Here is a 25,815-nt window from a genome sequence, read left to right as displayed (position 1 = left end):
GATAGGCCAGAGGGAGAGCCAATGAGGCGCCAAACTCCCTGTGGGGCGGGGTTTAACTCGGGCCTTTCCGAAAGCTGGTGGGCCAATCGGCAGCCCGCTGGGCTGCGGGGCGGGGCAAATCTCGCTCCTTCCGGAACAGTTCACGCCCCCGGGTGCTGTACGAGGCAAACGATTGGCCGAGGTGTGGGGGGGCGGGGGTGTCTAGGTGGGTGCGCGGAGATTGGCTGGCGCAGCTTAGAGGCGAGCGGGATAGGTTATTGGGCGGGCGGAAGGTTTGAATGGTCAAGGCCTATGGCTGTTGATCTTGCTCTGAGGCTGTAACTTCGACAGTCCGGTGAGAGAAGCGGAGAAGGCCGACTCCAGCCTATCTGGTCGAGAGGCATAGCTATCGTCTGGTTAAATCGCCTCCGTTCCCCAGATTTCCTTGAATTCTGCTAGAGTCTTCGCTTGTGTGTGATTCCCTGCCTACTTCTCTTCCTCCTGAAGGCAAGTCTCAGACTCAAACCTGAGGTAAGCCCAGAGCTGTGTCCTCCTTGGAATCACGGGCCTCGCAAACAGAGGTTAGGGGGACAAAACAGGCATTATCGCGAGTTAGGAGACCTGAGTTCCTTCCTGTAAGGAGTCACGAGCTATGTGGCTCCTAACAAGTCCAGGTCCTCTTTTCATTCCATCTTTAAGGTCCTGAGGTTGCCTTTCGGTCAGTTCAGGTTCCGCTGGAAAGGCCAAACCGCTTCGGCAAGTGCTATTTAATCTTCAAGCCAAGATGTGGTTCACCGTTTAGGAATGCCCCCTCCTTAATATTGATCCGCTTGGTTGCTGCTGGAAAGGGTGGAGGAGGTTCTGACAGCTAGACCATCTGTGATGTACCTGTGTAGATGACATTCTCCCTCTCTTAGCTACGTTTTATTTTTTCTTAGTGAGAACTCGGAGACCATGTCTGCAGAATTCTTTTCATCTACAAGAGAGGAGGGAAGCCCTGGCTCAGGACCTAGTTTTAGGTCCAATCAGAGGAAGATATTAAACCTGCTCCTGGAGAGAGATACTTCCTTTTCCATCAGTTCAGATCTCCCTAGAACCCCAGTGGAGAAGAAACTTTTTGGTGATTCTGCAAACCTAAGCATTTTGTCTGGGTAAATCCACTTTTTCTTTTCACACCATATCTCCTTTGCTCTTCTAAACAGTTTTTGGGTTTTTAAAAATTATCCTGGCTCAGAGATCAGGGTTTAAGTCTTAGTTCTGCCCTTGACTAGCCATGTGACCGTTTTGAGTCTCAGGCTTCTTTTCTGTGACATAATATCTTACTAGGATCTTGTGAGAATCAAATGATGTGATGTCTGGGAAAAGTCTTTGAAAACTATTGCATTATATGAGTTTCCACTTATTAGTACTACTGTTAACGTTACTGTTACTGTACTTCAAATTCTGGTCATGCTATGCCCTCATGCGTCAGCTAATCAACAAAGTTGGAGAATCACAAATCAGAGAAGTACTGGAGACTCCAGGGAGAAATCAAATCTGTGTTGTTATGTTGCTCAGGGCAAAAGATGTGTGGTCAAGACCCACCTCAGCCAATTTTTAAAAATTCCCTTGTCTCAATATGTTGGTGAGGAGAAAATGACGTACAGATTATTAGAGTAGAGAAAAGGTGGGAGATTTTTCTCAGCCTAATCTGAAATACTTCCAAAAAACAATTAGCTTTATTTGGACACTGCTCAGATTATGTGATAGTCATTGAGGGGTGTTTCAAATGAAGAAGATAATGTGATCTTTGCCTTTTAAGGATATTACAACCTAATGGGAATCTTGATGTATTATTATGTCTCAACAGAGAAACCCCAAAACGTTGCCTTAATCTTTCGAATCTTAGCAGCGGGGAGATGTCTGCCACTCAGTTTACCACGTCTTCAGACCTTGATGAAACTGGTAGGGAAAAGGGAGGTAAAAGCCTCAAGGGAAGGAATAACTGTTAGAGGTGAGGACAGAGTAGTAGGATAGAGATGGAAGGTGGTAAAAGTAAATAGAGAACCTTGAAGATGGAATTCTTTGAGTACCTAGAGGATTTTTGAGGAGAATGATTCAGCCAATGGGAAGAGAATTGACCCCAATAGGAGTCACTTTGCATTGAGAAAGTTAGACAAGAAGGAATATTTTGTTGACTGATTGTGGGAATGAAAGTGGTAGTTAAAGATGAAAAGTTTTATGCCCTAGTCTAATCTCAGCAGAGGCAAAGAAACCAACATAAAGAAATACTTTGTCAACTAATTCTTATGTGTTTTTATAGGGTGTGTACCCCAAAGGAATGTGTTTTACTAGTCAACCATTTTAGTATTTGTTCTGATTTCACATTTCCTGAGTGATAAGCTTTCCTTTCTACTCATGGAAAAAATCTCTGTACTTTAGCATAATGCACTGCTAATCAGAATTTTTTCTTTCCGTGACACATGTAAATTCTTAAGTTTCCATGAACTTGTACCTTATACCATGGTACCTTGTACCATGAAACTGGTACCTATCAAGAGCCTTTGTGTTCACAAGGCCAGCTTTTGAAATTAATATGGCTCACTGGTAATGAAGAAAATGAGAAGGAAAGACAAAATGCATGGACAAGAATAACTCTTCACATCTGATTGCAGGTCACTTGGATTCTACAGGACCTGAGGAAATACAGTTAGCTGGGATGTAAGTTCTTTTGCGAAATGAGCCCCATGCTAAAGCCTTTTCAACACTCGCCTGGGAATTTTATCCTATGCAGACTCTGTAGAGTAGAGAATGTTTCACTTTAGATATAAGTGGGCTTGGGGGCCTAGATTCTTCCCTTGAAATGTTTTTAAGTTTCCAAGATCTAAATTGTGTTGTGAAAATGAAGGCTATTCATTTTAACCGTCACACACAATCAGTATTGTCTTTAGAATGGAGGAGAATGGTATACTGCACTTAGATGGAGTATATATATCTTAGTGGTTGAAAGTGTAGAGTGCAGGCTCTGGAATCATAGTGTCTGGATTCCAGTGGCTTACTACTGCTTCACCAGCTGACTCTGACAAGTTTCTTAATTTCAAGGGACCTCAGTTTCTTTATTTGTAATAAAGAAATAATAATAATGGAGATAATAATAGCACTTTACATAAATGGCTGCTGTGAGGATTAAATGAAAATGTGTACCTAATGCATACCATACATTTTATAATGTTTATTATTATTACTGTTGAAGATTCTTTGTTGGAGATCTTTTTTTAAAAATTAATCTATTAATTAATTAACTTTTGGCTGCATTGGGTCTTCGTTGCTGCACGCGGGCTTTCTCTAGTTGCGGTGAGCGGGGGCTACTCTTCGTTGTCGTGCATGAGCTCCTCATTGCAGTGGCTTCTCTTGTTGTGGAGCACGGGCTCTAGGCACATGGGCTTCAGTAGCTGTGGCATGCGGGCTCAGTAGTTGTGGCTCGTGGGCTCTAGAGTGCAGGTTCAGTAGTTGTGGTGCACAGGCTTTGTTGTTCTGCAGCATGTGGGATCTTCCCGGACCAGGGATCGAACCCATGTCCCCTGAATTGGCAGGCGGATTCTTAACCACTGAGCCACCAGGGAAGTCCCGTTTTGGAGATCTTAAAATGTTCAATCAGAGTACTCAGGACTGAAAAGTAATTTTAGTTCAACTTCTTAAATTTATCATAAATTTTCCATTTGACTGTTTTAATCTTTTTATAGTATTATTCTTCGATGTTTAGATGAATTAGGTGCCACTTTCATGCACTAGGGAAGGCTTTCCATGAGTATTTTTAATCAATACATGTGAAAATTTTACTTTATATTGCCTGTATTTTCTTTGAATTGTTTATATGTCCTAACCCAGGTAAACTAGATAAAATCTGGAAAGGGAGGATAGAAATTTATAAAAAAATAAATATTAACTCCCAATAGTCAATGCTGAAAAATTAGTAAATTGTGTCTGCATAAGATGTAGGACAAACTCATCATCTTTGATGCATATCTATATATATGGTTATGCCAGTGAAATGAGGTCCTTATCCCCAGGATGTCACTCAATGTCGATATTTACCACAGAGAACACCCTATATATTGTTATTGGAAAAGACATATCAACTAGGTACAGGTCTCCTAGAATGGAAGAAAGGAAAAGTGGGATATCCCAAGCCACTGAAGAATAACCAAATCCTATTTGGAGTTTGACTGGCAGTTTTTTTTATCTACAGGAATTATCACCAACACCTTGTAAAATGCAGCCCAGTGAGTAACTCATCTTTCTTGGGTCTGAGTTTGTTTGTCAGGTGGGAAGCAGAGGGCTTCCAACTTACCTGTGGCTTGAGGATGCTGGATGTTCTCAGAAAACAATCTCTTGTAGGCACAGCTGTTTTGTAGCACTCCGAATGCTTTGGACCATGGCCACAGGAAGAAAGATGCAACATGTAGCTCATCCGCAAATAAAGAGAATGTGAGTGTTTTAATGGAAACCTAGATCCATTAGCAGTTTTCTTCCTTTGAGTGGAACAACTAACTCAACAGTATCATTATGAGACCTAGAGCTGTTTGTGCCTCAGTATGCTAGACAAGCAAATTGCATCACTATGGGAAAAAAATTCTTTATGGTTTGTTTTGTTTTTACCCTTTAAGGTTTGATCCTAGCTCCAAGTCTTCCACAGCAGTTCATCATTATTACTCATGTTCAGTTGATTGCAGTGTAAGGAATTTAGGACTTTTTTTCTTTTTTAAACAGATAGGGATAACTTACATAACTTGTTTACATATTCTTTGCATGGCTTCATATACAAGTCTAGGTTTCTTAATTTCTTCTTATTTAGCCCAGCTTCTTAGCCCCTATTCTGAGGAAGTCATTGTCCTTTTTCCTCTGAGTCTCAGACCATCCTTCAGTTGCAAGTTGAAACTGGCCTCTCCAAAGCTACCTAATCGCTAAGATAATTCTCTAACTAATCCCTTCAACTAATCCCATTTTCTAGCCATCTTTTTTCTTTTCCCTGCCTCCCATGCTTTCCACCAGGTCAGTATCTATAAAAGACAGCTGCTGTTCTTCTTTGCTCACATTGCCTAAGTTATGCCCATGTTTTTGGCTGTTCTAATCAGCTTTTTCTTGAATTACAGTGCTTCCAATCTCCCTTTATAATCACTTTTTAAAAATCTCATCATTCCTTCCCCTGTCAGGCTCCCTTTTTCCTCCCTTCATTTGGCTGGTGATCATAAAATTAGTACGCTCCAGAGCAGATCTACACACCATAACAAATCCAAACCATAATTTGTATTTTCAGGGTACGTGGTCAACCTTGGTTACATATACTGTGTCTTGTAAGGATTATTCATGGCTTCATCAGATGAAATGTTTTTGGCAGGGTCTGCTGACACTTCTCTTCCTCCAGCCAATGTAGTTTTTCTTATGCAGGAAAACAGCACTTCAAAGCCCTTGGAGTGGTGGGTACCCAGGAACCTGAGGTCTCCTCTTTTTCTGCTGGTGAGTCACTGGACATCTTCCTCAAGAGTCAACTGAGGTATTGTGGGGTAGAGGATGATAGATCTGGATTTATGCCCCTTTGAATTTTTCAAAGTTGACTTGGGTGAGAAAAGAGGTTGGAGAAGTAACCTTTGAGCAGGGAAAGGGAGGAGATATCCTCTGATCTTTTTATTCATTTAAATTTAAGGAGAAGAAAAAATTCTTAAGCCTTTTAAAAAATTTCCCCTTTACTCTTTAAGTGTTTCCACCCCCCCTTCCCTGATTTTAAAAGTACTATGTGCCCATTGTGAAAATGGTATAAAAATAAACTACAGTGAGATATCATCTCACACCGCTCAGAATGGCCATCATCAAAAAATCTACAAACAATAAATGCTGGAGAGGGTGTGGAGAAAAGGGAACACTCTTTCACAGATAGTGGGAATGTAAATTGACACAGCCACTATGGAGAACAGTATGGAAGTTCCTTAGAAAACTACGAATAGAACTACCATACAACCCAGCAATCCCACTGCTGGGCATATATCCTGAGAAAACCATAATTCAAAAAGAGTCATGTACCAAAATGTTTATTGCAGCTCTATTTACAATAGCCAGGACATGGAAGCAACCTAAGTGTCCATCAACAGATGAATGGATAAAGGAGATGTGGTACATATATACAATGGAATATTACTCAGCCATAAAAGAAACGAAATTGAGTTATTTGTAGTGAGGTGGATGGACCTAGAGCCTGTCATACAGAGTGAAGTAAGTCAGAAGGAGAAAAACCAATACCATATGCTAACACATATATATGGAATCTAAGAAAAAAAAAAAAAAGTTCATGAAGTACCTAGGGGTAAGACGGGAGTAAAGACACAGACCTACTAGAGAATGGACTTGAGGATATGGGGAGGAGGAAGGGTAAGCTGGGACAAAGTGAGAGAGTGACATGGACATATATACACTACCAAATGTAAAATAGATAGCTAGTGGGAAGCAGCCGCATAGCACAGGGAGATCAGTTTGGTGCTTTGTGACCACCTAGAGGGGTGGGATAGGGAGGGTGGGAGGGAGGGAGACGCCGCAAGAGGGAAGAGATATGGGAACATATGTATATGTATAACTGATTCACTTTGTTATAAAGCAGAAACTAACACACCATTGTAAAGCAATTATACTCCAATAAAGATGTTTAAAAAATAAATAAATAAAAGAAAATATAAAAAAGAAAATAGCTACCTCATAGAGAAAAACCACTATTAACATTTTACCTCATTTCTTTCAATCTTTTAACCATGTGTACAGTTTTACAAAGTTGAGGTCTTATCATGTATATAACTTCATATCCTGTTATTTTAAGTTAATATTAAAACTCTTAGTAAACATTACTTTTTAAGGGATGCTTTTATTCTAACACCTATGTACAATACTTCCCGATTGTTGGACACTTAGGAGTATCCACATTTTGCTTTTACAAATAATGCTATCATGTAAGTTCTTGAGCACAAATTTTTGCCTATGTTAAAAATTTTTTTATTTAGGATTAGTACCAAGACACATAATTACTGGATTAAAGGGTTTAAATATTTTTTAAGATTTTTGATACATATTGCCAAATTCCTTTCCAAAAAAAGTTCTAAGAATTTACGTTTTCAGGAGCAATCCATGGCTCATTTGGATAATTTGTTATCACTTTAAAAAAATTGCTAATTAGATGGGTAAAATGTTTTATTTTATGTTAAAAATAATTAGTAATGATTTCATGTGACTATTAGCCGTGTATATTTTCTCTAGTGAATGATTGTGTACTTTGTCCATTTTGCTACTGGAGTCTTAAGTTACCCAGGCACTCACTTGTTGTGATTTTTTCTTCTTTTTTAAATTGAAGTACAGTTGATTTACAAGGTTGTGTTAGTTTCAGGTGTACAGCATCACTTGTTTTTAATAGACTATGGAGTTAAGATACTCCAGAGATTTGGATTCTAATCTCAACACTTTGGGAAAGCCATTTTAACATATCCCATGCTAAGTAGATAAAGCTGATCATGTTTCAGATTTTTGATTCCTTGGAGTAGGGGAAGACTTGGAGCATGGTAAATTACTACATAATCTTCTGTATATGTGTGTGTGATTTTTTTTTAATGTAGTAAAATATACATAACATTTACCATCTAAACCATATTTTTGTGTACAACCCAGTGGCATTAAGTACGTTCACAGTGTTGTACAACTATCAGCACTATCCATTTCAGAATTTTTTCATCCTTCAAAACAGAAGCTGTCTACCCATTAAATAATAACTGTGCTTGTCTCCCTCTGGTAACCTCTAGTCTCTTTTCTGTCTCTGTGAATTTGACTACTCTAGGTACTTCATGTAAGTAGAATCATATAATATTTGTCCTTTTGTTTCTGGCTTATCTCACTTAGCATAATGTCTTCAAGGTTCATCCGTATTGTAGCATGCATCAGAATTTCATTCCTTTTTATGGCTGGATAATATTCCATCATATGAAGATACTGCATTTTGTTTATCCATTAATCTGTTGATGGACATTTGAGTTGTTTACACCTTTTGGCTATTGTGAATAATGCTGCTGTGAACATTCGTATAAAAATATCTTCAAACCCCTGCTTTCATTCTTTGGGGTATATACCAAGAAATGGAATTACTGGTCATATACGGTAATTCTATGTTTGATTTTTTTGGGGAACCACCATACCGTTATCCATAGCGACTGCACCATTTGACATTTCCCACAGCAATGTACAAGGGTTCCAATTTCTCCATATCCTTGCCAACACTTGTTATTTTCTGGGGTTTTTTGTTTGTTTGTTTGTTTAATAGTAGCTATCCTAATGGGTACAAAGTAGTATCTCATTGTGGTTTTGATTTGCATTTCCCTGATGACTAGTTATGTTTTGTATCTTTTCATGTGCTGATTGGTCATTTGTATATCTGTGGAGAAATGTCTATTCAAGTCCTGTTTGCTTCTGTTGTTATTGTTGCTATTGTTGTTATTGAGTTGTGGGAGTTCTTTATATATTCTGAATTTAATCCCTTATCAGATATGTGATTTGCAAATATTTTATCCTATGGGTAGCCTTTTCACTTTTTTGATAGTATTCATGTGATTTGCAAATATTTTATCCTATGGGTTGCCTTTTCACTTTTTTGATAGTATTCTTCAGTGCACAAAATTTTTAATTTTGATGAAATCCAGTTTATCTATTTTTTCTTTTGTTGCTTGTGGTTTTGTGTAATATCCAAGAAATCATTGCCAAATCCAAGGTTGTAAAGCTTTCCTCCTATTTTCTTCTAAGAGTTTTATAGTTTTAGCTCTTACATTTAGGTCTTTGATTCATTTAGAGTTAATATCTGTATATGGTGTAAGGTAAGGGTCCTGGATAGTTTTTAATATTGTCAATATAATTCTTAGGACAATGGAAACTTGGTGGAAAGTGAAATGAAACATCTGGACAGTCCTATTACTACAGTTTCAAAATTAGATAAAAATCCAGAGCTAGGAGAAAACCAGACAGAGGAGATTTCAGATGAATTGATGGAGTTTTCTCTGGAAGATCAAGAAGAGGCCAAGGTAAAGTACTCTCTGATGGTGTTTTTGCATTTTTCAAATTCCTTCATTCTTTTTAATTAATTAAGTTTTTGGCTGCGTTGGGTCTTAGTTGCAGCACGTGGAATCTTTCATTGTGGCGGGTGGGTTTCTTTCTAGTTATGGCACACCGGCTTCTCTCTAGTTGTGGTGCACAGGCTCCAGACCATGTGGGCTCTGTAGTTGCGGTGCATGGGCTTAATTGCCCTGCGGCATGTGGGATCTTAGTTCTCCACCCAGGGATCAAACCTGCGTCCCCTGCATTGGAAGGTGGATTCTTAACCACTGGACCACCAGGGAAGTCCTAAATTCTTTCATTCTTGAATAAATAATATTGTGTATCTAATATGTTGCAGCCACTGTACTATGTGGTAGGTCTGCAGAGATCAAGAAGACATGGTCTCGGGCTTCCCTGGTGGCGCAGTGGTTGAGAGTCCGCCTGCCGATGCAGGGGACACGGGTTCGTGCCCCGGTGTGGGAAGATCCCACATGCCGCGGAGCGGCTGGGCCCGTGAGCCATGGCCGCTGAGCCTGCGCGTCCGGAGCCTGTGCTCCGCAACGGGAGAGGCCACGACAGTGAGAGGCCCGCGTAACGCATTAAAAAAAAAAAAAAAAAAAAAAAAGAAGACATGGTCTCTATACTCTAAGGGCTACCTGACTGATAGGGTATCAGGTCATCGTGGGACTCTTATTACTGCTGGGTGAGAAGGTTCGTTAGCAGTTTGAGTAGATCACCATCAATGTAATCTTGTGTAAGTGATGCCTCCAGAATAATAGTAATAGATGGGATATACTTAGCATGATTTTTCAGGTATTTTACAATATATATTTTTGTCTTTTATCCTCCCCATATCATTGAGAGGAATATCTGAAGCCTGTAGCTTATTGGCGATGTACTGAAATATCAAAGATAGTTTCTGAGGCAGTTAGATTTTCTGAGTCAACTTCATTTATTTGAAACAAATATGTGTAGGGGTGTTTTTTGTTTTTTGTTTTGTCCTTGCCTTGTGGCATGGGGGATCTTCCCCAACCAGGGATTGAACCTGCACCCCCTGCATTGGAAACATGGAGTCTTAACCACTGGACTGCCAGGGAAGTCCAGAGGGTGTGTTTTTTAAACTTATTCATTTTACAAGGTAATATGATATAGCTGAGTTAGAACCCTTGGATTCTGGTCCTCATTCTCTTATGTAGTGTTATGACCATGAACAAGACACTTAACCACTCTAAGGCTCAGTTTCTCAAATATAAAATGGAGAGCATAATGATAATAAACACTTCCACAAGAGAATCATTGTTAATATGATAAAGTATTAAAAGCAGTTTGTAATAATATACCTACTTTATTATTGTTAGTAAAAACTAGTATAGGCTGTTAACAATATTCAATAAGTATTTATTAGGAGGCTGGTATGCACCAGGTGCTGTGCTAGAACTAAGAACAGAGTCATGATTAAGATGGACAAGATTCCTAATTTTCATGTAGTTCCTATTTGTATTTTTTCTAGTCAAGAAGATAGATAATGCAAGTAAGTCAATAAACAAGATAATGATTGTCAAAAGTGCTGTGAATGGCAGAGTGATAGGAAAAAGGGACCTAGGAGTTTGGGATGGTACTACTTTTAACTTCAATCTGAGTAACTGGAGAAATGGTGACACTGTAATGAATTTGAAAAGAAACATGAATTCAAAGGGAATAAGATGTGTTCAGTTTTGGACATTTCAGTTAGAGGCAGTAACAGGAAGCTTAAATGGAAATACTGAATGAGGAATTGGAACCATCAGAGCTGGAAATGTACGTTTCAGAACCATCTGCATAGAGGAGAAAATGAAGGCTAGCAACTCCAAGTTTAAAAGCAGAGAGAAAGTTTGTGAAGAAGGAGTAATAGCCACTGAAGAGTCTAATAATGAGGTAGATACATAACAGGAATAACATCATTCAAGGATCAGAAAGGAGAGATCTAGGGCACAGAGGTGTCAATTTTATTTTCATCACCCCACACAGAAATTCTTTGTAGAGTTGTATAGTTTTAACTCTTAAATTTGGGTCTTGTTCCATTTTGAGTTAAGTTTTGCTTATGGTGTAAGGTAAGGGTCCAATTTCATTCTCTTGCATGTGAATATCCAGTTTTCCCTGCCCTGTTTGTTGAAAAGCCTGTCTTTTCCTCATTGAAAGGTCTTGGCACCACTGTCAAAAATCATTTGACTGTGTATGTGAGGGTTTATTTCTGGACTCCCTATTCTATTCTGTTGGTCTAGGTGTATCTTTACAGAACCATAGTTCCAATTACTGTAGCTTTGTAATAAGTCAATTTATATATTTTCTTATTTCACAAAGTATATTTGAATATATTCTCCTTGAAAGAAAATTAGGGTTAATTAGCCTTGGGTATTATGTTTTTCTGACCACTATTCCCAATCCTGATTGAAGGATGACTTTGAGATTACTTGGGGTTAGAGGGAAAAGTCAAGAGCATGGGAGTCAATAGAGCATATTGGTCTAAAAAGTACGGACTCTAGAGCCAGATTGCCTGGGTTCGTAGCTTGACTCTGCCACTTTTACCTGTATGGGTGAGTCATATGATCTTGCTATGCCTCAATTTCTTTTTAATTAATAATTAATTTGTTTGTTTGTTTGTGGCTGCGTTGGGTCTTCGTGCCTGTGCGCAAGCTTTCTCTAGTTGTGGCGAGCGGGGACTACTCTTTGTTGCGTGCTCGGGCTTCTCATTGGGTGGCTTCTCTTGTTGCAGAGCATGGACTCTAGGTGTTCTTCCTATGTTTTCCTCTAAGAGTTTTATAGTGTCCAGTCTTACATTTAGGTCTCTAATATATTTTGAGTTTATTTTTGTGTATGGTGTTAGGGAGTGTTCTAATTTCATTCTTTTACATGTAGCTGTCCAGTTTTCCCAGCACCACTTATTGAAGAGACTGTCTTTTCTCCACTGTATATTCTTGCCTCCTTTATCAAAGATAAGGTGACCATATGTGTGTGGGTTTATCTCTGGGCTTTCTGTCCTGTTCCATTGATCTATATTTATGTTTTTGTGCCAGTATCATACTGTCTTGGTTACTTTGTAGTGTAGTCTGAAGTCAGGGAGCCTGATTCCTCCAGCTCTGTTTTTCTTTCTCAAGATTGCTTTAGCTATTTGGGGTCTTTTGTGTTTCCATACAAATTGTGAAATTTTTTGTTCTAGTTCTGTGAAAAATGCCACTCGTAGTTTGATAGGGATTGCATTGAATCTGTAGCTTGCTTTGGGTAGTATAGTCATTTTCACAATGTTGACTCTTCCAATCCAAGAACATGGTATATCTCTCCATCTATTTGTATCATCTTTAATTTCTTTCATCAGTGTCTTATAATTTTCTGCATACAGGTCTTTTGTCTCCTTAGGTAGGTTTATTCCTAGATATTTTATTCTTTTTGTTGCAGTGGTAAATGGGAGTGTTTTCTTAATTTCACTTTCAGATTTTTCATCATTAGTGTATAGGAATGCCAGAGATTTCTGTACATTAATTTTGTATCCTGCTACTTTACCAAGTTCATTGATTAGCTCTAGTAGTTTTCTGGTAGCATCTTTAGGATTCTCTATGTATAGTATCATGTCCTCTGCAAACAGTGACAGCTTTACTTCTTCTTTTCCGATTTGGATTCTTTTTATTTCTTTTTCTCCTCTGATTGCTGTGGCTAAAACTTCCAGAACTATGTTGAGTAATAGTGGTGAGAGTGAGCAACCTTGTCTTCTTCCTGATCTTAGTGGAAATGATTTCAGTTTTTCACCATTGAGGACAATGTTGGTTGTGGGTTTGTCATATAAGGCCTTTATTATGTTGAGGAAATTTCCCTCTATGCCTACTTTCTGGAGGGTTTTTATCATAAATGGATGTTGAATTTTGTCGAAAGCTTTCTCTGCATCTGTTGAGATGATCATATGTTTTCTCTCCTTCAATTTGGCAGCAGGATTCTTAACCACTGGGCCACCAGGGAAGTTCCTGAGCTTTTCTTTGTGAGAAGTTTTGTTTTGTCGTTGTTGTTTTTAATTATTTTATTTTATTTTTTGGCTGCGCCGCATGGCATGCGAGATCTTAGTTCCCTGACCAGGGATTGAACCCATGCCACCTGCACTGGAAACGTGGAGTCTTAACTACTGGACCTCCAGGGAAGTCCCTGTGAGAAATTTTAAAATTACTGATTTAATCTCTTTATTTTTTGCAGGTCTAGTCAGATTTTCTGTTTTTTTTCTTGACAATAGTTTTTGCCTTTTTAGGAATTTTCCTGTTTAATCTAAGTTTTCTCATTCATTAGAATATAATTGTTCATAGTATACCATTATGATTTTTAAAAATTAATTAATTAATTAATTTATTTTGGCTGAGCCAGGTCTTAGTTGAGGCATGTGGGATCTTTCAGTTGCGGCATGCGGGCTCTTAGTTGCAGCATGCATGTAGGATCTAGTTCCCCAACCAGGGATCAAACCTGGGTGCCCTGCATTGGGAGCACAGAGTCTTACCTACTGGACCACCAGGGAAGTCCCCATTATGATGTTTTAAAAACTCTATATGATTGGTTGTAATGTCCTCTCTTTCATTTGTGATTTTAGTAATTTGAGTCTTTTCTCTTTTTTTCCTGGTCAGTCTAGCTAAAGGTTTATCAATTTTGTTGATTTTTTCAAAGAAACAACTTTTGGTTCTGTTGTTTTTCTCTATTGTTTTTCTATTTTCTACTTCACTGAGTTTTGCTCTAATCTGTCTTATTTCCTTCCTTCTGCTTGCTTTGGATTTAGTTTCTTCTTTAGTGGAGGTTAGGTCATTGACTTGAATTCTTCCTTCTTTTTTATTATAGATATTTACAGCTATAAATTTCATCTAAGCACTGGTTTAGTTGCATTTTTACCTAAGTTTTTGTATGTTATATCTTCATTCTCATTCATCGCAAAGTATTTTCTGATTTCCCTTGTGATCTTTTTTGACCTACTGGTTATTTAGGAGTGTGTTAATTTCTACACATTTGTGAGTTTTCCAGATTTTTTTCTATTATAAATTTCTAACTATTCCATTGTGATCAGAGAACATACTTTGTATCACTTCAATCCTTTAAAATTTATTGAGGCATGTTTTATGTCCCAGTATATAGTCTATCCTGGAGAATGTTCCATGTGTATTTGAGAAGAATGTATATTCTACTGTTTGTTGGGTACAGTATTCTATAGATGTCTGTTAGATCTATTTGGTTTATAGTATTGCTTCAGTTTTTGAGCTTTCTAAAAATGGAACCATACTAAATGCGGCCATCACTGGCCTTGCTATTCTCACCACGGCATTTGTTGTTCCTTCAGCCTGAAACACTCTTCCCCTGGGAAAACATGATTTTCTCCCTCATTTCGGTCTCTTATCTCCACATATGTCACCTTAACAGAAAGGCCTTTCCCGACAAACTTCTAACCCCAATATTTTTCCTGTCTTTTATCCTTCTTTATTTTTTACTTACAGCACTTTTCATTACATGAAAGTACAGAGTATATTTATTTGTTTGTCTCTTCCACTCTCTGATTCACTGCTGTGTCACCTGGTATGTACTTAAAAATTGTCAAACAGGTATGTGAATGTGGAAGTCTGGAAGTAAGAGCAGAAGTCTTGAGAGAAAAATTTGAGAGTCATCAGCATAGAGGGAAAGTTTAAATTCATGGGTAGAAAAAAGTCACCTATGGCAAGAGTGAGGAGATTGAAAAAGGGCCAGGTCCTAGCCCTGAATCCAACATCTGTTAGAGGTTTGGTAGGTGAGGAAGCTTGACAAAGAAGACTGAGAAGGAGCAACAGAGAGGTAGAAGCATCACAGTTCTTTTAGTAAACAGTTGTCTATACTAGGACTAAACTAAGAAACTAGGCTGTGCCATTGAAGCTAAATAAGGGATTAGCCAAGTCAGTGGAAGGCACTGTGAAATTCAGGATGATACATGGCTAAAGAAGTGACCGTCTGCTATGACAACAAGAAGATTGTTGATAACCTTGACAAGAGCAGTAGAGCGGTACAGACAGAAGCCAAGACTATGTGTGCTGAAGAGCATATAAGCCATGAGGAAATGATGATGCCTCCTCAGTTTACAAAGTAATAATTATCTAATTTAACATTTAAATAAAATCTGCAAGTAGAATTGAACTTTTCTCCTTTCTGGCCTTCGCAATGCTTTAAAACTCCCAGATTTGGAAAGTGTTCATTGATTCCTTAAACAATGAAAGCCATTAGTTGGTAGATCTAAGAGAGCTGGTCCTGGGATCTCCCCTCACCAGCTTCTGGTAATTGGGAAACTTCTAACTGGCTAGACAAATCTAAAGTATCATTATCATCATTCCTCTATGACCTAGCACTTATACTCCTTGCAATAAGTTGCCATTTGTTTTTATATAAATGTATTGGAAAGTATCTGTCAAAACAGTAGTGGCTGTTTCTGTTTGTTAAAGTAGTTTTTTGCTATCGTTTATTTCTGGCTTCTTGTCCTTGGACAATATGAAACCCAAAGGGATGTTTATCACCTTCGTTATCACCATCATAATAGCTACCAAAAACCTAAAGCTTCAGTGCAACAGAATAGATATTCGAGAAACAGAGTCATGCATATATGGTCAATTGATAATAAACCAAGACACAAAAGCAATTAAATGGAGAAAGCATAGTCTTTTCAACAAGTTGTGCTGGAGCAATTGAAAATCCATCTGAAAAACAAAAACAAAAACTTCAATCTATACTTCACACCATATATAGAAATTAGCACAAAATGGATCATGGGCCTAAATATAAAACCTAAAACTGTAAAACAACTGAAGGAAAAAAACAGGAGGAAAATGTTTGTGACCTTGTGTTAGGCAAAGATTTCTTAGATGTAATACTAATACATGGATACATTTCACTTAGTAGATAATTAATTCAAACTCTTTAAAATGAGCCCTTAGCTTAATAATTACAGTGTGTTCTAGAGAGGCTCTTTTGGTTAAAAGAAACAAAGATTGCACTAAGGCCAGCAAATTTGAAATTCTGATCTGGCTTCCTCCTGCATTCTTCTCAGGGCAAAACTAAAGTTATATGAAGGGAAGTCTGTCATGGAGGCTGGGTAGCCTACTCCTCAGATCTTCACCACATTTCCTCTACCACCATACCTTTGGTTCATCCATCCATTCATTGGCGTCATGGCCTTTGACTATATCTCTTGGCTTCTTCCTTTTAATAAAGCTTTGGCTTCTGCTGCTGCCTAATTATTTTGATATTTTCCAAGTTAGACTCTCAGAGAGGGAACCTGATTGGCCCAGGTTATGTTTACATATTCTTGACCACTAAATAGGAGTGTTCAGTCAGCAATATGGTCCAGTCACCAGTGGCTTGGAGTAGGGTTGTGGAGACATAGGGAGATGACTGGCAGGGGTCCAAAGGAAAAGGTAGGTATAGAATGTTGGTATATCAAATGTGAACTGTACCTTCAACTGGTACCATGAACAATGGGGTTTTCCTTAGGACCATGGGTGTGACAAACATTGTAGTGTAGATATAGTTATTGTAAAGTAAAATACTGATGTTCATGTTTTCTTCTCCTAGAAACCATTTATTATCAAATATGTGTTCTAATTTTGGCTCTCTTATCTCTTATTTAGGAGGTCTAGCATCCTCCTAAATCAATCCATGGCAATTAGTGAGGTGAGTGTATAAAGAAGGAAACAGAGGATAAGAATTTTGGATTAGTTGAAACTTGCCATCAGAGGTCTTTTAATATATCCCCCTGCCTCTGGGTATATAACACATATATCATGCCTTTCAAAGAGACAATTAGTCCATCCTCCTGTATTAAGTCTATTCCTGGGCTAGCAACTCCCAAGACTAGTTTTTCATGGTATTTAATCTACTTTTTTCCTGATGGGCTTCATAGTATCAATCCTATAATGGTCATCCTGATATTAGATTCTAGTGTTTTCTTTTCCCTTGCATGCTGCTTATTTTGCTATATTTCTTCCCCATTCATCCCCTTTAAGAAGGCTGAATGACATTTTTTCTCTCTCACTCCACAGATTGAAAATATTTAAAAAAAAATTTTTTTTCCCCAGAAAGTTCCAAAAAGTAAGCTTGAATTTGCCCACACAGGAAACTATTTACATAACATTTACATTGTATTAGGTATAGGTATAGATATTAGCTGTATTATAATCTAGAGATGATTTAAAATATACAGGAAGGACTTCCCTGGTGGTTCAGTGGTTAAGACTCCACACTTCCACTGCAGGGGGCGTGGGTTCGATCCCTGGTCAGGGAACTAAGATCCCACATGCCGTGCAGCATGGCCAAAAAATAAATAAAATACAGTATACAGGAGGATGTTCATAGATTATATACAGATACTACATGGTTTTAAGTAAGGGACTTGAGCGCCCCTAGATTTTGGTATCTGTAGTAGTCCTGGAACCAGTCTCTCACAGATACCAAGGGACAACTATATACTCTTGCTTCTTAGTACTTTTTCACCCAGGCTAACTTTTTTGGCTTGTCATCTTCAGTTTTGTCGGGTTCTTAAATCTTGATTGTCAGGGTCTTAGACTTCCTTGGTGGCGCAGTGGTTAAGAATCCACCTGCAGGGCTTCCCTGGTGGCGCAGTGGTTGAGTCCACCTGCCAATGCAGGGAACACGGGTTTGTGCCCCGGTCCGGGAAGATCCCACATGCCGTGGAGCGGCTCGGCCCGTGAGCCTGCGCGTCTGGAGCCTGTGCTCCGCAACGGGAGAGGCCACAACAGTGAGAGGCCCGCATATCACAGAAAAAAAAAAAAAAAAAAAAAAAGAATCTGCCTGCCAATGGAAGGGACATGGGTTCGATCCCTGGTCCGGGAAGATCCCACATGCTGCAGAGCAACTAAGCGCGTGTGCCACAGTTACTGATCCTGTGCTCTAAACCACACGAGCTACAACTACTGAACCCTCGTGCCACAACTACTGAAGCCCACGCGCCCCAACTACTGAGTTTGCATGCCACTGAAGCCTGCGTACTGAGCCCATGTGCTGCAACTACTGAAGCCCGTGTGCCTAGAGCCTGTGCTCTGCAACAAGAGAAGCCCCTGCAATGAGAAGCCTGCGCACTGCAACGAAGAGTAGCACACACCGCAATTAGAGAAAGCCCGCGTGCAGCAAGAAGACCCAACACAGCTAGAAAAGAAAAATTGTTTTCTGATTGTCAGGGTCTTAGGATCCCATAGAGAAACTATCATATAACTGGAGGAACTAAGCTTGCATTTGCTTTCTTCTACAAGAATTGTTATATATAAGATGGTCAGGTCAAGAATTTGGCTGGATTTAAAACATCTAGGAGAGATGGAACATCATGCAGTCTGAGGAGAAAGATGTTAATGAGGAAGGGAAGACAGGTTGCTTACCTGGGGCATTGTTTCTCAAACTTGAGTGTTTCTAGGAATCACCTGGGCATCTTGTTAGAGTGCAGATATTAAATTAGCAGGTCTGGGCTGAAGCCTAACATCTGGGATTCTGCATTTCTAACAAGCTCCCAGGAGATGTTCACAATGCTGGCCTGCAGACACACTTTAAGGAGGAAGAACCTTGGGGTTTCATATTTCCAAACAGGCATCTGTGAACAGGAGCTGCCTGTATCGCTCCTCGTCGTTGCCAGACAGTTTGAACAGTCCAGGACTGAAGCAGATGGTAAAATTCAAGGACGACACAATACCAGATAAAGTAAAAAAGAAGTATTGTTCTAGCCACAAAGAGCTCAGGAAGGTAAGAAACTTTTTAAGAAGACAGTCTCTTTAATCTTCTATCTCGTTTTCTCCACTTTTCTGGCATGGGGATTGCTTTAGTACATCTTTTGGTCTTCTTCATTACTTTTACTTTTATCTCTTCTTTCCATCTTCCTGTTTTCTTTTCTACATCTGCATCCATATATAAGATATTTAATAATAAATATGTTATATTATAGTATAATTTTGGAAATGATGTCATTGTATTGTCTTCCCAACCCTCTTTTTTAAGATCTGAGAAAGTACAAGGGAACTTTGATTGGTAAGGACATTTATTGTTGTTTTATATGCATTCTGAGAGAAATAGAATCCTAGAGCACACTTGTTTGGTGGAAAGCAAATTCTGAAAAACTTAGCCCTCATCCCCTATCCCTCCTTTAAAAAAAATCTCAATACATTTGGCTATTTTATAAAATCAGTGTATGACGTTACAGAAAAATGGAAAATGCAGATAAGCAAAAAGAAGCCGTTGTGAAATGCCCATAATCCCACAGGCCAGAGATAATTACTGCTAATACTAGATGTATAGTCTTTCAGACATTTTTTAATGCAAATGTTTTTTCTTTTATTAAAGTGGCATTATAAAGTACATGTTTTCTAACCTATTTAATGATATCATGTCATATTTTCATGTCAATGAAATTTACAATATACTTTTTATTCCTTAATAGTAATCTGTAGTGTGTGGATATGATTTGTTTAATCAAGATCCTGTTATTGATCATTTATTAGAAATTTTTCTCTGTTGTAAACAACCTTACAGCCAAATCTTTGTACATATCTTTATTTTCTTAGTAAAACAAGGGGAATTATTAGATCAAAGAGTATGCATATTTTTAATGTCTCCCTCCACTCCTTCCATCCCATAGTTTTTAAACCTTTAATATGAGGACTGGGGGTGGGGGGAATCTTGTTGTCTTCAGGGTTTAGGTATAAAGAAAATGATCTCCCTCTGTGACATTAATATGGCTCAGATGCTGGAGGAAGATTCTAACCAGGGGCCTCTGATTGGTGATTTCTCCAAGGTGAGTTTGGTTACACCAATCCTATATTTCATCCTGTATTTTGGATCTGAATCTTCTCTGCTTGCAGAGGACACTAGGTTTAATTAATTATGCATCTTCACCAAGTACTCACTGATAACCTGAAATTGCTGTAGTGGTAGATCTAGGCCCTAAACCTTTCATGAGAAAGGATTCCTTATTCATTCTGGGAATATCCAGAGCAGTGGGGAAGATAAGAAGAGGCTTTCTTTTTTTTTTAGCTGTACTGTGCAGCATTCAGGATCTTAGTTTCCCAACCAGGGGTCGAACCTGTCCCCCCTGCAGTGGAAGCGCGGAGTCTTAACCACTGGACTGCCAGGGAAGTCCCAAGTATGAGGCTTTCTCTCTCTTTTTTTTTTTTTTAATATATTTGAAAATTATGTAAATCATACTTGGTCACTACAGAAAAGATGGAAAATGAAATCTACCCCAAATCTTGTCAGAGTATTATTGCTTTTATTTAATATTTTCTTGGTGTATATTCCTGCAGACTTTTTTCTATGTATTTTCACAAACACACATTCATGTACACAAATACATTTTTTGTTTTTCCATGTTTGTTTTGTGATCTGCTGAGGTTTTTATTCCCTCTCATTTGATGTATCAGGAACATCTTTTCCTGTCAGTAAACAGTTCTGCTTCATCATTTCATCGCTTTTAATAGCAGCACAGTACTTCTTTCTTTCTTTTTTGGCTGCCCATAATTTCTTGATAAATCCTTTCTTGTAGGATATTTACTTCTACAATTTTTCCTTATGCACTATACCAAGGTGGACATATTTGTAGCTAAATCTAAAACTTTGTACCCATCCGTAATTATTTCCTTAGGATCAGTTCTTAGAAATGAAATTGCTGCATATGCATGTTATAGAGACCATTGATTTCTGAAGACATCTGAGGTTTTAAATGTCATTTGGAAAGGACAATATATGGGTCATGATCTCAAATTTGGGTATAGAGAACTTGCTATTATTTCAGCTCTTGGGTATTTCTAGGTATGTGCACTGCCGACCGTGTCAGGGAGACACCAAGATCTGAAGTACGTCAACCCAGAAACAGTAAGCAGATTTCTGGAGATGGTAACTGGTTACATAAGCTACCATCTGGTCTGTTCTGTCCCTAAAATCCCCACTTCCATTTGTATTTATTTCTGTGTTCACTCATATAGGCTCTTTATTCAACTGAAGCTGTGCTAAAGGACTCTCTTTTATATGCACCTTTGTTTTTAATTAAACAAATGATATATAATTGTTATGAAAGAAAAGAAGGAAGGAGGACGGGGAAAGGAAAAAAGTAAAAATCACCCAGTTAGGCTGAACTTACATCCTGGTTTACATGTTGCAATCCCGTTTATGCCTATTAGTGTAGGGTAATTATTAATAGTGTTCTCTTTCACTCTCAAAAGTGTCCCAGTTTGTGCAGTAATTATTTGGTCACTCTACCCATAACCTCACCACCAGAAATAAGCACTAATAATACTTTCCTTATGGCCTTACACATTTTATTCTGGCATAAGTTTTATAAAGATAGGATCGTAATAAACATGTAATTTTGCAATTAGCTTAGTAAGACATTGTAAACATCTTTCTATAGCAATAAAAAGATATCTATATTATCCTTTTAATGGCTATGTAATATTCTGTTATACTGATAATGTCTAATTTATTTAACTAAACCCCTTTTATTGAGTATTTAAGTTATTCATAGTATTTTGATAATATGAAGCAATGGTGAGATGAATATTATTGTGCCCTATCTTTATGTACTTTTCTGTTTACTTAAGATGTTAGAAAAGAAATTGTTGAAAGTGTAATTGCATTTATTTTTATAAGTATTTACAAAGTCCCCTCCAGAAAGGTTGAACCAATTGACATAACTACACGAAGCTTAAGTTTCCTCTTCTGGATATCACCCCTTTCCTTCCATATCCCTTTCGGGAAACTTGCTTTCTAATTTTACAGCAGAGGGTGGGGAATCATTTCTCATTTCTTCTTGTAAAATCAGGAGCTCTAGCTGCTACCTGTGCCCTTACAGAAGTCCTTGGGTATCTTCTGAGAGGCTGACTGCAGCCATGCCTGCCTCCAAATAAGTAGCCTGAGTGTGGTTTTCCCTGATGTCCTGGCAATGCCAGCTATTTTGGTTCTCCAAAAAGGCCATTTCCTATTTTATCCTCTTATGTGGGGTGGGGCTGCATCACTGCCATATTTCAACCACAGGGGGACTTTGGAGGCTGGGCGTACAGTGGAATGCTGTGCAAATCAGGAACTGTGTGACTGGCTCTTCTCTCCCTCAGAAGAAGCAGGATATTCAATCATAGTTTCTGTGCAGGTGGCTGCCTTGCTTTTGGGGAAGTTCCAGGGTCTGATAGAGATATTTTATATCATCGATTGCCGCTATCCATATGAGTACCTGGGAGGACACATCCAGGTAAGGTTACATTGAGGACTTAGTAGGGAAGGGGCTGGGGATAGCTCTTTATTGAGAAGTCTGGACAAAGGGTCCTGTGAACTCTAGAACCAGGGCAGATATTATATATTTGGAGCACATCAAGGCTCAGTCCTCATTCCTGTTCTCATTCTGTGTACTTTGAGCAATTTACTTTCCCTTTCCCTCTTAGACCAATCTCCCTTTTTTCTATAGGAGCCAAGAGCTCCTACCTGGAAGTAAAAACATTCATCCAAGGACTGAGAAGCACTTTGCAAACACTTAATGCTTACAGGCATTCCTCACAATGATCCCTACACTTCAGGCAGTTCCATTCTATAAACATTTATTGAGCACCTACTACATACCAAGCTCCATGCCAGGCCCTGGGGGTAGATACAGGTAGATTGCCTCTCTGAAAGTACTTATAGTCTAGCCTTCCTGAACCAAATATTTCAAGATGGTATTACAGTTATTTCTAAGTGTTGGCCCTGTTCACAGATCCTTAAGGAAATACTCAATTCTTTTACAGGGAGCTTTAAACTTGTACAGTCAAGAAGAACTGTATAACTTCTTTCTGAAGAAACCCATTGTCCCTTTGGATACTCAGAAAAGAATAATCATTGTGTTCCACTGTGAATTCTCCTCAGAGAGGGGTCCCCGCATGTGAGTGTCTACACAGGGTAGGGTGGGTGATGGAAATGGATCTTGAGTAGGGACTTACAGCCAGGGAACCTTCCCAGATCAGTTCAGACAGAGACTGAATCAATGAATACTTTCCACTGAAGTTTGAAGAATGTTAGGGAGGTGGAGGAAAGGGGTTTCTACGATTCAAAGGTTGGAAGCAGTGAAGGAAAAAGGATTGGGAATTAGGTACCAATGGAGCAAAGGAGAAAGAGTGGTGCTACTTGGACCTTGTTTTGCAAAAATAGATCTGGAGTTCCTTTTGAGTGTTAGCAAAAGTCTATTCTTCCTCCCCTTCCCCAGTGAATAGCCCATGGAATCCTGAACTTGCTTCTTTCCACCCCACCCATCCCTGGATTTTCTCTAAAGGTACCGCTCTCTGAGACAAGAGGACAGGGCTGTGAACCAGTATCCTGCACTGTACTACCCAGAGCTGTATATCCTCAGAGGGGGCTACAGAGACTTCTTTCCAGAATATATGGTAAAGGATGGGGCACATGGGGCAACGGGGGAGCCCAAACTCGGGGAAGCCTACTTTAGCATGCAGCTCCCAGGTCCTGCAAAGCCTTCTGAGAAGAAACTGCTGCTTCTTCTTAGCCACTACTTGCAGCATCTCTATTATACCTAGTAGGCAGACTGCAGGCATCAAGAGGATCCCTTACTCTGTCCCCTGCCTTTCAGGAGCTGTGCGAACCACAGAGCTACTGCCCTATGCATCACCAGGACCATAAGGCTGAGCTGCTGAGGTGTCGAAACCAGAGCAAAGCATGGGAAGGGGAGCGGCAGCTGCAGGAACAGATTGCCTTGCTGGTGAAGGATGTGAGCCCGTGATATCAGATCACCCACTGGCTGCCTAGGACTCACCAAAAGACACTATTGAAACCCTAAGCAGAAAGAGGCCATCTTCTATGCAGCTAAACCCAAGATGTTAAAAGATGTCAGCAAACCAACAGGCTGCCAAACTACTGAAATCCCAGGCCTGAGGACTGGTTAGGTGTCAGTAGAGCTCCTTGCTGGTGGGAAGTCCTGGAGCTGGCTCTGTAAGGCTGGAGCCTTGGGTTGCATAGAGATTTGTGTTGCTTCAGGGAGCTGTTGGATTCCTCTTCCTAACTGCTTGAGTCTCCTCAGAGGTCAGCCACATCTTTTTCCCCGTGGGCTTCTGGCTATGTGAGAGAGAGTTGCCCATCTTCTTTCTCTATATTTTCCTTCTTTGTTTCCCTCTCTCACCTTTTTTTAAAACGGGAAAATAAACATTGAAGAATGAGAAATGCGACTGTGAGCCCAGTCTGTTCCTAGAAGATGTGTATAAGGAAGTAATCACCACATTAAACTCCTTCGGACAAAGATGTAGCCATCTCTATTTATAGCTGAGGCCTAGGTGCTTTTCTCCAGACCATGGTTCTCAAAGTTTGGGCCCTGGTCCATCAGCATCATCTGAACTTGCTTGAAATGCAAATTTTCACAGCCCACTCCAGACCTACTAAATCAGAACATCTGAGGTTAGGGCCCAGAAATCTGGGTTTTAAAAATCTCCTTTTCAGGTGATTCTGATACATGAAAGGCTTGAGAACCACAGCTCTGGAATTAAGGAAAACTTTTTAAATTTCATTCTTCAGCAATGTTCCAGGCTTTCCTTTCCTAGACCATTCCATAGTATGAGTTGCCTAAAAGTGTGCCCCAGACTCAACACTCATTGGTATCAAGGCTCAGAAAACCAAAATAATTGCCATTCTCTAAGGCCAAGGGATAGGTCTGAGTTGGGCTCAAAAGTTCCTTATCTACAGCCTCAATGGAGTTTTGACTTTTCCCATTTTCCAAAGTTTTTTTCTCCACTCCACTTCATGTCTCACAGAGACAAGTTTAGGATTTAGGATGGTTGGAAGTAGAGATCCGTGCTATATGAAGATAGGAATAAAAGAAAAGTACCAAGCAAGATCAGTTAGACTTCAGAAAGATATTTTAAATTGCATTCTTCAGTATTATCCCAGGCTTTCCTTTCTTAGAGCTCTTTAAGGTGAGTAGGCTTTTGTCTGTGTAGTAAGGTACAGCCCTACTTGACCTGGATGGCCGTGGAATTAATTGAACATTGTCTTCTCTGGCATTAACCTAGTAGTAGTGATAGCTCAGGACTAGAAAAGGACAAAGGGCTCTGAAGCCTAGACTGACATAGAATGGAGACAAAAATGATATCTTCCCAGGTTCTGGAGCAGGGAGACTTTTTTAAAGTGAGTGGGAGGGAAGGAGGGCATTAGCCATAGGGCAGCCCAACAGTGTGCCAGAGTGACTGGATTGATTTTTGCAAGGTTTGCAAGTGCTGTTCTCCTGGAATGCTGCATGCTTGCCTCACAGCAGAGGGCACTGCTGTATTCTCTAAGCCAGCCACTGCAGCCTGCAGCCTCCACTCCTAGCTGGAGCGTGTCTGTCCAGAGGGAGGCTCCCTCTCTGACCTGCCTAAGCCCTTGAGCTCAGAGCTCAGAAGGGCCGGGGGTAAAAAGGAAAGAAAAGCTTCTGCTACATTAGGTGGAAATAGCTGAGGGAAAGATGCTGCTTCCCTGTCCCACTCCACACACTTCCCCCCACCAAGCAGGAACTTCTAGTTGCCTGAGCAGGAAACTGCTGGAAGCACCTCCACTTCCAAGTGTGACGAGGGGTCCCTGACTCACTGCCTAACCTAGTGGGTCATTTCCTGATAATTCTCCCCAAAAAGGTGGAAGCAAGTCACTACCTGGGAAGAGACTGGTGCACAAGTGTTCACATTTCAGTAATCTTAAATGGAAATTCTGAGTTGCAACACATAAAACTAGGGCTTAATCAGC

The 25,815-nt window shown here is 39.5% G+C and overlaps 1 protein-coding gene across 3 annotated transcripts; it reads left to right on the top strand.

Moving 5' to 3' along the window:
• The first annotated feature begins 307 nt into the window (after positions 1-307).
• Positions 308-24,603, top strand: CDC25C (cell division cycle 25C). 3 transcript variants are annotated; one of them, XM_065873504.1, is made up of 14 exons: positions 308-510; positions 922-1,130; positions 1,829-1,923; positions 2,634-2,679; positions 4,208-4,241; positions 4,357-4,446; positions 8,898-9,056; positions 18,676-18,828; positions 19,772-19,873; positions 20,887-20,949; positions 22,220-22,318; positions 22,848-22,981; positions 23,369-23,480; positions 23,681-24,603. In XM_065873504.1, the coding sequence occupies exons 2-14, from the start codon at positions 934-936 to the stop codon at positions 23,828-23,830; spliced, it is 1,434 nt and encodes a 477-aa protein (XP_065729576.1). In that variant the 5' UTR covers positions 308-510; positions 922-933; the 3' UTR covers positions 23,831-24,603. The 3 variants fall into 3 exon arrangements, with proteins under 3 accessions (XP_065729576.1, XP_065729578.1, XP_065729577.1); XM_065873506.1 differs by lacking the exons at positions 308-510; positions 20,887-20,949 and having other exon boundaries at positions 925-1,130; positions 23,681-23,830; XM_065873505.1 differs by lacking the exons at positions 308-510; positions 19,772-19,873 and having other exon boundaries at positions 934-1,130; positions 23,681-23,830.
• Positions 24,604-25,815: the final 1,212 nt, after the last annotated feature.

Source organism: Phocoena phocoena, chromosome 3, assembly GCF_963924675.1.
Source record: "Phocoena phocoena chromosome 3, mPhoPho1.1, whole genome shotgun sequence".
Lineage (NCBI taxonomy): Eukaryota > Metazoa > Chordata > Mammalia > Artiodactyla > Phocoenidae > Phocoena > Phocoena phocoena.
This window is presented reverse-complemented; position numbering and strand designations above follow the sequence as displayed.